The sequence below is a fragment of the Arachis ipaensis genome, chromosome B2 (assembly GCF_059453495.1).
Source record: "Arachis ipaensis isolate K30076 ecotype BB chromosome B2, ASM5945349v1, whole genome shotgun sequence".
Taxonomy (NCBI): domain Eukaryota; kingdom Viridiplantae; phylum Streptophyta; class Magnoliopsida; order Fabales; family Fabaceae; genus Arachis; species Arachis ipaensis.
The window spans coordinates 33,076,524-33,092,258 of NC_142437.1; the positions used below are offsets into that span (position 1 = coordinate 33,076,524).

Below are 15,735 nucleotides of genomic sequence, written 5' to 3' on the forward strand. Positions count from 1 at the left end.
ATTAGGTTAGTTTTGGGTTAGATTATCATAGATCCATGTTTAATTTCTTGCTTTCATCTTGTTTCTTCTATATTTCCATGCTCTAGTGATGTAATCTTCTTGATTCTCTTGTTAATTACTCTTTTGAGCATCTTTTTGTGATTGATGAACACTTGTTGGATTTGGATTTTTCTTTAATGAGATTTGATGTTTGATGTTCTTTTGATGTTGATTTGAGTTGTGATTTACTTTTCTTGCAATTAGTAGTTGGTAGATTTATATTTCTTGCACTTTTACTATGCTTTCATTGTATGCCTTCCAAGTGTTTGATAAAATGCTTGGAAGGAAGTTAGAGTAGATTTTGAGCATTCTTGGCTTGGAAAGAGTAATTAGGCAATCTTGAGTCATAAAAAACCCAACTCATGTTGGTGATCTAGAGTTGTTAGCTAATATTGTTTCCATTGACGCTAATCTTTTGCTAATGTAATTAGTAAGTTGATTAGGACTTTTGGATTGAGATTAGCTAGTCTTGTTAGACTTTCTCCGAGTATGAGGATAACATGATACCTTCCTCTATCTTCAGGGATGACGTAATAAGATAAATTCTTGTTTATATTTGTGACATGATTAATTAGTCTTGTTTGACATTCTCCCTATTTGTTGGAGTTGACTAAATGAGATGAATTAATCATTATATGACTAGGATAGAAAGCCTATATTCTCAATCCTTGCCATGAATGTCTCTCTTTATTAATTGCTTTCTTTAATTACTCTCTTTACTTTTCTTGTCATTTAATTTCTTGCCCTCTTATCAATCAAACCCCCTTTACCCCTTCATAGCCAATAATCATTCACTTCATTGTAATTCCTCATGAGACGACCCCGAGTCCAAAATACTCCGGTTATTTCTTATTTGGGGTTTGTTCTTTGTGACAACCAACTCAAATTAAATTTGATTTGAGGATTGACTATTGGTTTGGACTATACTAACAACGGAATTATTTTGTAGAATTTCGAACCGGTATAAATCCTTGTGTCATCGTTCTCCCTAGGAATTGCAATAAAGTGTCTTGTTATTGGTTATGAGTTATGTTTGGGGTTTTTGAGATTTTAGACAAGAAAAGTAAATGGCAATGAAAATAAACTAATAACTATGAAAGCTCTTGGCAAGGTTATGAGAATTGGAAGTCCTATCCTCATTATCCTCCTCAATTGTGATGAGAATTGTCCATTGCTAACACTTAGTTAACCTCTAACCATGGAGGAAAGTCAAGTGGATGAATTAACTTGATTCCAGAAGTCCTAGCCAACTCCCAAGGGAAAGACTAGCTTTAGTGGTTTCCAAATCAATTAGCAACTTCTAATTATCAATCAACAAAGGAATTAGATAATTCAAGCGTCACTAATTACTCTACCTAGGCCAAGAGGGATAAAATCTATACTAAAATCCAACCAAGCATTTCATCAAACACTTGAAAGGCACAAAAGAAAAGCATAGTAAATTGAGACAAGAATGAAATCTAACAACAATTGAATGTAAGAATCAATAACAACAATCAAAAGAAACACAATTATCATGAATTACCTCAAATTGAATTGAAAGAAAATAGAATGAACCAAAGTAGATCTACAAACAAAGTAGAAAAAATTATAACAAACAATAGAAAAATGATGAATGTAACAACAAAGAATTCAAGAGTAGAAGTAGAGGAAAGCATGTATTAAAACCTAAATCTAAGAACTAAACCTAATCCTAATCCTAATCCTAGAGAGAAGTAAGAGCTTCTCTCTCTAAAACTAAACTAAAACTAGCCTAATGTATGTGTATGAATGTCTATATGATGCCTTCCCCTTCATTCCTTGGTCTATTTAGCCTTTTTCCGCCAAAAACTCAGCTCCAAATAGGGCCAGAAACCCTCCAAAATCGCCAGGCACGAGTTCTTCTTTAAAAATCACGTGCGGCCTTCAGCGCGTACGTGTACAGTGCGCGTACGCGTCCCTGGGGTATTTCGCAATCCGCGCGTAGGCGCATAGTGCGCGCGCGCGCCCATGGAATTTTTTCAAATCTTTGGCTTTTCATGATTTCTCCACTTTGTATGCTTTCCTTTCACTCATTTGATCCTTTCCTAGCCCTTTTCAACCTGAAATCACTAGCAAACACATCAAGGCATCTAGTGGAATCAAAGAAAGATTAAAACTATCAAATTAAAGGTCCAAAAAGCATATTTTCACATCTAAGCACAAGTACGGAAACAATCACAAAATCATGCTATTTCATTAAATAAATGTGAGGAAAGGTTATCAAAATGCTCTAAATTCAACACAAGATAAACCCTACAAAGGGGGTTTATCAACGACCGACCTCTCGCACCACCACGGGGATAGTGCCGATAGTGATTCTTCTGAAGGGTGCAAGGAGGAGGAGTTTATACCGGAGATCCCCGCTGAGCCTGCAATGCGCCATGTCTTGCCTCCACCCCACCCAATTCTGGCGCTATCAGTAATACCAAGTGAACTACAATTCTGGCGCTATCGGTAGTACCAAGTGAACTACAGTATTCGCAGGTCTGCTGAGTACCGGTGATCGAGTCGAACCGATTAAAGCATAGTTATCAAATCCGGACCGGCCAGAAAACTGGTGAACCGAATCCTAAACCGGTCCGGGTTAACATTTGAACCGGATAAACAAACCGGTCAAACTCGGTCTAAACCGAAACTCGAACCGGAACGGGTCAACCGCTGATGTCAGCATCACTTAATTTCAAAAATTGAGAATATACACTAGGCGCTGCTGCTGGGGTTCAAACTTGAGTTATTCAAGTTGCAAAAGAGCCCTTGCAACCACTGGGGCAAGTTTTCTCTTTGTGTTATATGGTGTGTTTTAATAAATATATTACTAACTATTAGACATATCCTAATTAATCACTTGTGTATTAATTCTTTTAGCCATATAAATTTAATATATTTTTTATTTTTTTATTCTAATGGATAGTATTCATATTAATTTATTTTATTTTTTATTTTATACTTACTTTTTTAAAAAAAGAATTATTTTTTAATTATATATAATTATTAAAATAAAAATTAAACTTTGTTAAATATCTTTAAATTAAAAAAGATAAGCAAAAAATTTTTATTAATCAATGATATATTTTTGTTTTTGATAATTATATAACATCTATTAATACTAATATTTTTAACATATATTTAAATAATGTAATAGATACTAATTAATTAATGAATTAGAAAATAAGTTAATTTGATATAAAAAATTAAATTTTATATAATTAATTAATTATGACCGGGTCAACCAGTTGAACCTTTGACAGAACCTCGGATACTGGTGAGTGCAAATTTAATTGAACTTTTGAGTACTTCTGTGCAATATATTTAGTAGTTTTGAAATATGCCTGAGTCAATGCTTTTCTATTGCGTTAGGGAGGTCCGGAGGGTTGGTGGAGCGCACAATTGTTTAGCACCCACCATGTCCCGAGACCATCGACAGTTGGATAGCAGTCTCATCTGCAAGGTCATACTACCGTTGATATAATCCAACCTCTCTGTCAGCATCACGGTCCTGCAAGGTACGGTCAGAGCGAGCTATCACTTTAAACCCTCCTACAGCAAGGTGTGAATGGCGAAGCAGAAGGCAATTGCACAGATCTACGGGGATTAGGAGGAGTCATACAACAAGGTGCCGAAACTACTTCAGGCACTGTAGAGCTGTTTTCCCGGCACCATTTGTGAGCTATGGGACGGACCATACTACGATGGACACCTTCTGGTCCGCGACTGTAGCATGTTCGATAAAGTATTTTGGGCTTTCCCATCCTGTGTTGAGGCTTTCAAGCATTGTAAACCGTTTTTTTTGTCGATGGCACGCATCTGTATGGCAGATACGGTAAAGTGTTGCTTATAGCGGTGGCACAAGACGGCAACAACAACATCATGCCTATTGCTTTTGCCATTGTCGAGTCCAAGAGTACCGAGTCATGGTCGTTCTTCCTTACTAATCAGAGACGCCATGTCACCCCACAAGACGGCCTACTGGTTATCTCCGATAGATTGCAGGCCATCAATGCCGCCCTCAGTGCCGATGACAGTGGTTGGCATCTCCCTAAAGCCTCACGCTTACTGTATCAGACACATGGCGGTGAACTTTATGACTCGTTTTAAGTCAGCCGAGGGTAAGAGATACCTTATAAACACTGCTTACACTGTTTTTAAGTATTTTAAAGCTTTTGTAATAGGATCTTTTTAGTATAAAAAATATTAAAGTTAAATAAATATTTCTTTCTAAGTTAAAGATATTCCTAATTAAGAACATATTTACATCTTTAATTACTTGCTTTTTCGAAGAATAGTATTCTGTTCATTTTAATATATTTGATACTAAAAAAAACCTAACTAGAAGATTATAATAAGTAGTAACAACCTACTACAGATAAAATAGAGTTCTAAACTAATAACTATGTCGTAGCAATAACCTACCACTATTAAATAGAGTTCTAAATTTCTACAAGCGACCTATTCTTAACTCTACAAACTATACTCTAGTTCTTTGCGACTACCCTAACCATGGGTACATACAAAAATATGTCTATAGAGGATTGCACAAAATTTAACACAGCAAAACTAACCTCAAAGTCGGCTGCCCCGGCGTAATTCGAAGTTTCGTTCAGCCTGTTGATGTCTCCATCGTTACCAACTGCGCACGTCATCGTCGTATGTATTGATAATATGATTAGAAAGAGGTAAAAGAGACGATAATAAAAGAGGGGTATTTATTTCGGTAATAATTTTTTAAAATATTTATTTCAATAATTATTATAATTAATTTATTTATTAAAAATAAAAAATTTCTATATTAATAAGTTTATATTTATCATATTTTTCAAATATTCAGAGAAAAAGAATAAAGACAATAATAACAGAAATCTAAAATATATTGTAACGAATAGAAAAATAAATCAGACGTTCGTTTTTTCCGTTTTCTCTTGCTTCATGCATCTGTTCACAGCACTATAATTGCATAATTATTCATATTACTTCTTATTATATGTTTGTATTAGGATTAACTAACAAAATTCATTTAAAACCCCATTATACACTACTTCTCTATAAGCCAAACATTTTCGTTTTTTTCTTTTCATCTGCATCCCATGTTATGATTTTTTTTTCTAAATGTTCACTTTTAAATGTATCGTTAGTTTATTTTAAACATTTTTTATCTACTCAAAAGACAAAACAGATAATTATATTGGCTCAACCTATATGCACCTAACCAACTAATTAGAATGCTTTTTGTAATTACTTGAATACACTCACTATGCCAAAAAAAATTCAGTCCATCATCACAATCCGTTATTATTAATTGTTAATTAGTGTTAATCTACTTCATCTTCAACGAAAACCAACGCACTCCTCTACATGATAATTATTGTACACGTCCTGCACAATACTGCAACAATAAAAATGTTTTTTTACATATACCTGTCAAGATTTTACAATGACATCACATTTCTACATGTGTAGAAATCATGTATGCTTCTACACCAGATAATTCACTAGCAGAAGAATCAAATGACCAAACAGTGTACCTAATGTGAAAAATTTGATTAGATCGAAACTCTTAGGTGTTTGAGAATAAGTCTTAGAGAGTTATTCTTTCAAGCCATGAAACTCGCTAATGAATTCAGAAGGCATCAAATCTATTTTTATCTCGTATTCTCAGGGCTGGTAATGGGTAGAGTATGTTAAGGTTTGGACTCTACCTAACTTTATTTACGGGTTAAATTTTTTTTTAAAATTTGATCCAATTCTATCTGCGAATTGAGAATCTCTCAATCCTAACTCTAGCCGCATCCTAAAGTTTTAAACTCTATCTTACTTGTTATTTGTAGAAAAATAAAATTTTTTTAAACAAATATAAAACTCAACCATTCTAAATTTCATACATATTAATAAAATAGAAAATAAAAAATAAGTTTAAATTAAAATTAAAAACAATATAAAATTTTAAAAAACCTAATATAAAATTACAAATAATATAATTATCAACTAATTTAGTGGTTATTTCAAATTTTTATAAAAGAAAAATTGTGCTTTTAACATTCTTTTTTTTTCATTACATACATAATTTTTAGATATTGTGCGAATAAGATTCGATAGAGTATATCCTAAATTCGTACCTTATTCTATTCGCAGACAAACTCGCACTGCACTCTATTCTATCCACAACGAGTCGAATAAATAACCCTATTCGAATGAATTGGTCCGAATTAAATAACCGCAGATAGAATATATATTACAAGTAGTACTTATTCTCATGAGCTCAACCATCATCTCTCTTTTTGTAGAACTGTCATAAAGATTTTTTTTGAAAAAGCTCCATTTCTTGAGTATTGTGCGTTTTATACCACTTGGACAGGTATAATGCTTATTTTCATTTTTTATTAACTCTATATAAAAAAATTTGATTAATTATTGATAATCAAAAAATTAAAAATAAAATTAAAATTAAAATTTAATTCCAATGTTAAAAATAAAATTAAAAATTAAAAATAATTTTAAAATTTTTGATAAAATTTAAAAAATATATTTTTTTTTGGTAACTTAAAAAAAATTCTTTACCCTTAAAAAAATCAAAAGAAACCCTATATGATCTGAACCCGCCCCAACTACCCTTTGCTCTTGCTGCTGCTACTACTACCTTCCTCTTCTCCCCTTCCTTTCCCCCCCTCTGTTTTCCCACTCGGCCAGAGTCAGCGCCTCCGGCAATTGTAGCTACGTTTTCCACGTCTCCTCCTGCTCCGTTCAACTCCAGCGTCTCCGTTCTCACACTCACACAGTCACACTAGCCTCCAAGAGAGATCAGAGAAGAGAGAACTGGTTCGCCTCCTGCGTCCGGGCTCGTGCTTTTGAATCCGCCTCTGCCTCTGGTTCCTCCGCCCGCGGCTGCTTCGTTCGCCTCCTGCGTCCCCTTCTGTTTCCGCCGCTGCTTTTTGTCCTGCTCGGCTGCTCCGCTCGTGCTTCTGAGTCTGCTTCTCCTCAGCTGTCCTGTTTCTGGTTCGTTCTTTTTCTATTTTCTCTAATTAGTATATTTAGTTGCTTTCTAATAATGTGTTTGTGCAGATATATGGTTTTGAGTTTTTGGTGTTAATAGCTTAGAAGGTGAGAGCAGATGTAATAGGCAAATAGTTAGAGTTATGATAATTTGTCTTATGGTTCAAGGTGTGAAAACTGGAAGTGGCAAATAGAATTATGTCACTGTTAAGTGAGTGAGGGAGAGACAAAATTGGTGAACAGAATCAGTTCAGATGTCTTATGAAATTTTACGAAAATAGATACTGTATACCTAATTTGATATGCCTAGTGTTATCCTATTGATGGTTTTTGTTGTTTGATTTATTTTTGTTGTTGAGCTGCGTTTTTCTCTTTCTTTGAACTTGTATGACATGGTCGTTGGACTGCTACTGTGCTCTCTTAGAGCTTCTGCTAACCATAAAAAAAAGGCAAATAGGTTATGGTGTTGCTGGGTTTTGTTCTGTTTTGGTTATTTTGGTTATTTTGCATAGGTACTGCTCCTGAGTCCTGACCAAGTTTATTCTTGGATCCTAGCTCCACTGTTGTAGATATTTTTTCCTTTAAGTATATAAAAAAAGTATATAAAATGTTATTTTTATTTTATTATTGTATCAAACAAAAGGAAATGCTAATCTTGGTAGTTTATTATCTTTTTTGCATTAGTTATGTCTAACAATAATGACTCTGATTTCCGCAGGGAAACCAATTCCAGGAGCTTAGAGCTCCACAGTGAAATATACCACTGCCAGAGTGAATGCACCATTGTTAGCTCTGCTGTGGTGAAATTAGGTTTAAGTTGATTTAGGAGAAGTGAATTTTCGCCATGAGAGGAGGAAGGAAGAATTTGAAGAGAGCAACGGAGGAACGGCACATTACCCTTCAAGATGGTCAATCCATCATGCAGGTTGTCTCTCTCCGTGGCTCCAATCTCATTGAGGTACTTCTTCACAACTTCTACATCTTCGAAATCATCTTTTCATATCACTTTTGTTTTGATCCATGAACCTCGTAACATTCTTATCCATTCAAATCTTTTAAATGGATGGTTATCTTTTGATAGCTCACTTCATAGTTCATATTGTTCTTATTGGTGTTTCTACTATGATTATTTTCTTGTGTCGAAGGTCATGGATGCACACGGTGAGAAATCATTAGCGCTGTTTCCTGCTAAATTTCAGAAGAGCATGTGGATAAGACGAGGTTTGTTCTATGTAAGCAGTAAAGCAATACCCACTGTTCTAATTTAGAGACTATTGAACATGCCATCTCGTTTTGTCTTCTAAAAGTTGAAAAAATAAAGGAGTAATGCACAAAATTATCCTTGAAAGATCATATATGAGTGAATTTAGTTCCGGAAAGATTCAACGCCTCAATTTGATCCCAAAAAGACTCAACGCCTCAATTTGATCTCAAAAATACCAACCAACGTGAGTCAACTTGTAGTTGACACGTCACAGTTAAGTGTCATGTGGCACATTATGTTGGTATTTTCAGGACTAAATTGAGCTTTCAAGGATTGATTTGAGCATTAACACAAAAAATTTAGCATTTTGCTTTTGTTCTCTAGTAAGTAGTAATATTGTTTCTTTATCTTAGTAAACCAGTGGACGATGGTTCTCTATGTCCATTTGGGTATTGGGACAACTTTAATGCTAATATGTTATATGATCTGTTTTAAAGCAGTGTCAACTCTTGTTACCATCACAATTTGTTGAACGAATCCTACCCATCAGAATTGAAATTATTAATTCCGTTATCTATATTCTACTGCTACACTTGTAGTTGAAACATTTATTATGGCTATTTGAATAATCTATTCAGGGAACTCGCTGTGTTTTATGTAACTTTGACCCCTCAGCGAATGAATTTCGGTTCAGCATATATAGAAATTGGGCTGTTTCTTTTGAATTAATTTCTTTGGCCTCCACTTCATCTGTTAACCATTACAAGTTGATTTCTCAATGTGCAGGGAGCTTTGTTGTAGTTGATGAAAGTGGAAAGGAAAAGGCTCTTGAATCTGGTAGCAAGGTGGCTTGTCTTGTTTCCCAGGTTCTTTTCTACGAGCAAGTTCGAGCACTTCAGAAATCTCCAGAATGGTGTGCTCTCATTTCCAGCTTTGATTTCTAGAGTTCTACTTGCATTGAGTTTCCCTGTTGAATAATCATTTGATAACAGGGTTTTATTATCCAACTAGAATTTTATATGGCAGTTTTCATTGGTAACCATATCAAAGGCACATCTTATACTTCATTGTTTCCATGTAGGCCTGAAACTTTTAAATCTGAGATGGTTGATGATTCAAATGAAAGGAGCAGCTCCCAACAAGAAAGCAAGATAGAGGAGAATGATGACAACGACAACGATGATGATGATGGACTACCCCCATTGGAAGCCAATATGAACCGGATGAGACCTTTTGAGGGTCAAATTGAAGAAGACTCGGAATCCAGTTCAGATACAGATGCTTGAACAGTGGTTCCAACTTACATGGTCCAACCAACCATGATACAAGTGATGGTCCCTGGAAAAACCAATCAAAATAGATTAGGAAATCTCTTCTTTACCCTCTCTTTTATTTAAATTTTCATGATGCGGAACTCATAAAACATCCTGATAACTTGGAGTCTACCCATTGTAGAATGCTTCTTGAAGGAATACCTGAAAAATTTTGTTTTTTGAGTTGTTGCCATTAAGTTATGTTTGACACTAAAACTCACTTGCACAAAATAACAAAGTATATCACATATTTTGCTACAATATCAAAAAATTGAGCCTCGGTGTTGCCCTCTATTTTTCATCTTTGGTTCATCAAGTTTATCTAGAATGAGACTATAACAGCTTACTAATCAAAATACAAAAGTAATTTAGGTTTCAAACCTAGCAGAATAAAATGGATTCCAACTTTGTTTAATCCATGCTATCTATAATCCAACCACTTACTGACAAAAAAGTAAAAAAAAAAAAAAAAAACGAAGGAAAAGAGAAAGAAAAAAAAATTACTTAACATGACTATTTTTAGTATAATGTTATATCAATGTGATCACATTTGTTTTAGTGATTACATGGCATGGATATGAGATCTACCCTTAATATCTAATCATATTATCAGTGTATAAATACGCTAACTACATATCTGGAAATTGAATTCAGAATTATATGAGGACTTTAAAATACCCACATTAACCACTTCTATGCACAACAAATCATTTATACAATGATGAAGCTATGGATACACTAGACAAGGAAACTTTACATTCTTGGTCCTCCCCAGCTTTTCAATTCAGATTCACTAAACATCGATATTCTGTTGAGACTATGACTCTCTTTCTTGAGTTCGATAGTTCTATCATAGATGAAGTTGTGAACATTTTGTAGGTCTTCCACTGAGGTCACTTGATGGAGGGCCTGAAACATTTGATGAATGAGAAGCTAGTTTTCTGTTCTGCGGCGAAAACTTGAATACCTCTGAACATTCACCGCATTTTAGTTGGCAATGTCCTCTTTTAGAATGGAGAAAATCTTCAGGCAACCGCAGCAGGTTCAAGCATTTATGACAAGTAACAAAAGGAGCTCCACCAGCTACCGGCCGATATTTCCACTTGGTCATGTGTTCTTTCTCCCTTAAATATCTCCTTAACTTGTCAGCTCTATGCTTGTGAGTGTCAGATTTTGTTTCACTTCCATACACTGGGAGTCTAGAGGTAGTGGACCACTGCAGACTGGAAGAATAAGAGTGCCAAGGAGAGTAGCTATCTAGGCCTGGATAAGACCTGAATAACTCTTCATGATGGTAAAGAGCACGCGGAGGCAAATTTGCTGGGAAATCCCGCTTTGTAGGATAGCATTCTGGACAAGAATGATAAATATGGTGCACACTGCTTGTTACCTCATCTGAATAAGGTATCTGAGAAAGTTTATGCCTTTGGTGACAGCCAACTTGATGATTACATCTTTCGTTGCATCTAAGATAATCCACACCACGAGAAAATCGTCTGTCATGAAGGTCATGGTTATAATGTGAAGGAATATGCTTTTCCTTATAACAGACTCCTGTGGATAGTCTTCCATTTTTTGTTTCCCTACTCACACGGAAAGTTCTGTTGAGCTGATCCTGTAAGTTGTGGATCATTCTTAACAGTTTCATCTTTTCCTGGTTGGTGTCCTCATACGAGTCAGGCGAAAGAAACCTTGAATTGCGATAGAGGTCATCGTGCAATTGATTTGACATTCTGTTTCTTTCATAGTGAGATTGGGAACTGCTTCGATGGAAAGTCATTCTTGATGGAAGCTCATCTCTCTTTGTTCTCATCCAATGTTGATGACCATATCTTGTAGTAGTCCCCATTTCTTTGTTTTCTTGATTTGCTCTGCTGCCTTTCATGTCATGTTGCTTTTCATGTGATTGGTGTTGTGTTCCAAGATCTCCATATGACATGCGGTTAACAAGGCCTTTTCCCTTTCTGGTCATTTCCTCAGAAACACTATTAGGAGAAGTGTTTGTGTTCTCAATGCCATCATATACATAAGTGTTTCTAGTGGTAGCGGATTTAGAAAATCCGGCTCCCACCATACTGTGAAGCGTTGGACTTGGATTAACCAGTTTTTTGGTATCTAATGCATCCACAGACCTCACGCGATCAAAGCTATGGTGAATACCTTTCTGAGGTTGCTTCTGCAGTTCACTAGAAGATACATGATTACCAGACATACCTTCAACTTTATCAGGAGTACCATGAAAAATGGTTTCCTTTTCAGATACAACGTTCTCAGTTCTTGAGCTTTTGGTGGTAGAAATACTTTCAGCAGTGGCCACTTCAGATTTTGCACCAACTAGAGCCTTTCGTTCGTTGTTTGGATCTCCACTTGGAACACATAAACTAAACTCCTCTTTTCTTAACAGGTTCCCATTATTTATCTCTTCCGCTTCTTCTAAGTCACTTTTAATCATTGCCACTTCAGCGCTTGCCCCTGCTGGAGCCGACTTGTCATTATTGCTATCTTCACCAACTGATCCAGAAATATCTTCTGCTTCCTTCACTAACAAGTTTTCAGTACTTGACTCTTTTTCTTCTTCTGAACCAATTCCTTTAATTTCCACTTGAGGCTTTAAATCTTTTGTAGTTGACTTGTCTTTGTTATCATCCTCTTGGCCTCCTAGTAGCAAACTCCCATTATTAAACTCTTCTGATCTCCCTGAATCACTCCCATTAACTTCCATTTCAGTGTTTGAACCTATCAGAGTTGAATTGTTGTTATTGGCTTGTTCTCGATCACTTCCAGAAGTTAACGCCTTTTCTGACCCCTCCGGTGACGAGTTTCCAGTGTTGAACTCTTCATCCACTTCTGAACCACTTGTAACTCTCATTTCAGACATTTCTCCTGTTGAAGCTGATTTCTTACTATTGTCATTTTCATCCGGAGAATAGAAAAACTCTTTTGATCCTTCTGATGCCAAGTTTCCACTCTCTGTCTCCTCGATCTCACAGCAAGTGGTTTTATTGGGCACTCTACGCCTTCTGAGGGTCAACTTATAGCTATCCAGCTCACTTTCTAGTTCTTCATTGGATAAATTGAATGGTTGAAGTTGATCCCTTCCAACATTTTTATCCATATAATATTCTCCTGAGGAAAATGAAGTAGCTTTCGCTTTCGGACCATTTTCTTGAGGAGCCACCTGCTTCCTATTGCCACATTGTTTATCTTCAGAAAATAGATACGATGTTCTAGGAGCTGCATCAGTTTTTTGTGTACTTGATCCTTCGATCACATTGACACTTCTTCGCTTCTTAGCTGTATAGATGGAAGCAAAGGACTTCAATAGTTTATAACAAGAAGTATATAGAATCCGCAGAGTCATTTTTATAACTTAGTAAAAATTAAATATAATCAAAATAGACTTGACAATCAAGCAAGTAGTATTTGATTCAGAGTCCAAAACATTTAAGTCAATCAAGAGCAGAGAAGTATATAACAATTTTGAATGTTATGGTTAAACCAAGTACATTATGTAAGTGCAGCAGCCATAAACTTCACTTCTGAAAATTTTTTGTAGAATAATTTCTCTCAAAGAAATTCAGGAAATTGCCAAGAGATTTGACAAATTTCTGAATTTTTCTCACACTACAATACAAGTTACCTTAGAAGTGCATATAAATTATTCTCCATCCAAGGTTTTCCAAACAGAATAAAACTTTAAAGAGTACAGTGGTATAAAAATTATTAGAGCTTTCACCTTTAAGAGTTGTGCCACATCCACCACACTTGTAGATATCATATTCTGCAGGCTCTTGAAGAAGTTTCCGGCATTTCGGACATTTAACCACGCGAACCACCTCACCAGACATCTTACTCCAAAGAGTCCAAATTTCTTGACCACAAATTTTGAACAGAAGTGATTGTCAAAGCCAATATCAACAAATTCCAAAAAATAAGTTCCACTCTGAGTTTCTGCATTGAAAAGAAAAATAAAAGAGTTCAGCTAGGATTACTTAAAAAGTGCAAAACTACTGTTTTTTTAGAAGAACTAATAAAGTATGTTATTCAAACAAATGAAATGTAATAGGCAATTAAAGTATGCAGGAAATGAACATAACGATTTAGAATACAAATTTTAAAACATATATTATAAGTTGAGACAAAGATGATAATGATTGTGACTCTACATCAGCTAATCCTACAACTCAAACTTAGTTCAACCTTAATGATGATTTTAGAAAATGCATTTCAACTTATTAACTGCTTATTAAGGTACTTATAGATTACCTACTAAAACAAGAATTTAGTAGTTGAATTCAAGTCATAGTGATGAAAAAGCAAAAGAATATGGCATCGTGATCCAACCTGTTCAAAACTTATTAGTATGTATTATTTTTCTTTTCCCTATTTATAACGTAGTATATCTTCCAAACATTAGTACTAAATTACCGACATGATAAATTGCATTGGACTCCTGAAGATTGATATCACATATTACATTTGTTTATTTGTAAAAGCACACACTACTATGTTACGAGATTTAAATTTATTCTCTTATATAAAATATGACAAGAACTTTTTTCCTTAAGAAAAAAAAAGTGTATGATAAAATTAAGAAGTACCTGATACCACTTAATCACATGAAATTCCTGTGTTATGGGTTTCCCTAAGTGAGAAATTCTACTTTAAAAGAATAAACTCCAGTTTTTATATACAGACAAAAATGCTAAAACATTTACTTCAATTCCTTTTCTTTATGCACTATCGAAGTTCCGTACCCCGTGGTCCTTTAATTTGTTGTATTAAACGACAAACAAAAAGTGCTGCAAGCTAAAAAGGTAACAAGTTCAACTGCTCCTCCTTAATTTATTTTTGGTACACCACATCATGTTTAACTTTAATAATGCCACGCAGAAACACAGAGGAAATTATTATGCCTTCAAGCAGTTAATCTCAAATAATTTAATACAATTCCATCAATTAAGTATGCTGAGTTCATAGTAAAATAAAGTAATAAACAGCACCGGATATATATATATATATATATATATATATATATAAACAATTTCGCATAAAAAAAATGTAGTGTTGACATATTCAACCAAACAGAACATATATACGATTTAAGAGATACTATTCAGTATTCAGTGAAAATTAAATAAACCGTAAAAAGTAATATTTCACAATGCATGCCACAACAAATAAAAAAGCATGAGTGACATGAGATTGTATTTGAATTCTTTCTGTGAAACAGAAAATACAAAAATAGAAAGATTTCAGAAAAGACAGAAACGAAGATCGGTATTTTCTATCTTTAAGAGAAAAGGTTCTGTTTTGTGCTTCCGTTTCTATAATCAAACACATTTCTATGAAATAATATGTAATTTTCGTATCTAGGAGGAGGAGGACGCATTGATACGCAGAGCGAAGGTTTAGTTAAAGAAGAGAACCTGAATTTTCCGGTTAGAATATTGGATGCGATTTCATGGATATGGTTACAGCTTAGAGAAGAAGCTCTGATGAGTTAACTAAAATTGTTGAACGCCACGAAGCGGAAGAAGAGAAGAGAAGGAAGGATGAGGAAAATTAAAAGGCATAGTAGGGGAAGAAAAGATGTTTATTCTCGATCTTCTAAGAAATTGTTCAGAAAAATTGAAGGAAAGATATAAAACTAAGAGAAACTGAATGGAGAAAAGAGTGTGAAAACGAGAGAGAGAGAGAGAGAGAGAGAGAGAGAGAGAGGTGTTGTACTGTTGTGTTGTGTTGATATGATGATATTAGCCGTTGTTTGTTGTTGTGTAAAATGGTGAGAGGGAGTCTTCCATTTCGTGTTTAGAAGGGATCTACATGGTGTAGTCAACTTTGACCAAAATCATACCACTTTCCTTTGAAATTTTCCTTAAGCTTTACTATAATATTTCCTTTTTCTAATAGGTATTCTAAAAATACTTATTAGCAATATAAGAAAACTTTTTTTACAGATTTTTTTGTTTTATTAAAAACGACATTTTATTTTGTAAGAAACTATTTTGGAAAAGATGTATATTTTATTCTTTTGTACTAACAAAATTAGGAGTGTAAACGAGTACAATTAATCTGATTATATGTTTAAGTTTAATTCGATATATTTATATTGGGTATCTGACAGATAATCTGATCTAATCTATTTAAGTGTGATTATATCCGATTTTAATT

The 15,735-nt window shown here is 34.5% G+C and overlaps 2 protein-coding genes across 3 annotated transcripts; one reads left to right on the plus strand and one right to left on the minus strand.

The window, feature by feature from the left end:
- Positions 1-6,610: 6,610 nt before the first annotated feature.
- LOC107625213 (Nucleic acid-binding, OB-fold-like protein) lies at positions 6,611-9,741 on the plus strand. 2 transcript variants are annotated; one of them, XM_016327794.3, is made up of 5 exons: positions 6,611-7,047; positions 7,778-8,002; positions 8,190-8,265; positions 9,035-9,161; positions 9,330-9,741. In XM_016327794.3, exons 2-5 carry the CDS (start codon positions 7,889-7,891, stop codon positions 9,532-9,534), a joined length of 522 nt encoding a protein of 173 aa, XP_016183280.1. In that variant the 5' UTR covers positions 6,611-7,047; positions 7,778-7,888; the 3' UTR covers positions 9,535-9,741. The 2 variants fall into 2 exon arrangements, with proteins under 2 accessions (XP_016183280.1, XP_016183279.1); XM_016327793.3 differs by having other exon boundaries at positions 6,669-7,047; positions 7,763-8,002.
- A 514-nt stretch (positions 9,742-10,255) lies between these two features.
- On the minus strand, positions 10,256-15,348 carry LOC107625214 (uncharacterized). Its single transcript, XM_016327795.3, has 3 exons — positions 14,991-15,348; positions 13,298-13,512; positions 10,256-12,855 (listed from the first exon to the last, which is right to left on the minus strand). Exons 2-3 carry the CDS (start codon positions 13,407-13,409, stop codon positions 10,412-10,414), a joined length of 2,556 nt encoding a protein of 851 aa, XP_016183281.2. The 5' UTR covers positions 13,410-13,512; positions 14,991-15,348; the 3' UTR covers positions 10,256-10,411.
- Between the last annotated feature and the right edge of the window lie 387 nt (positions 15,349-15,735).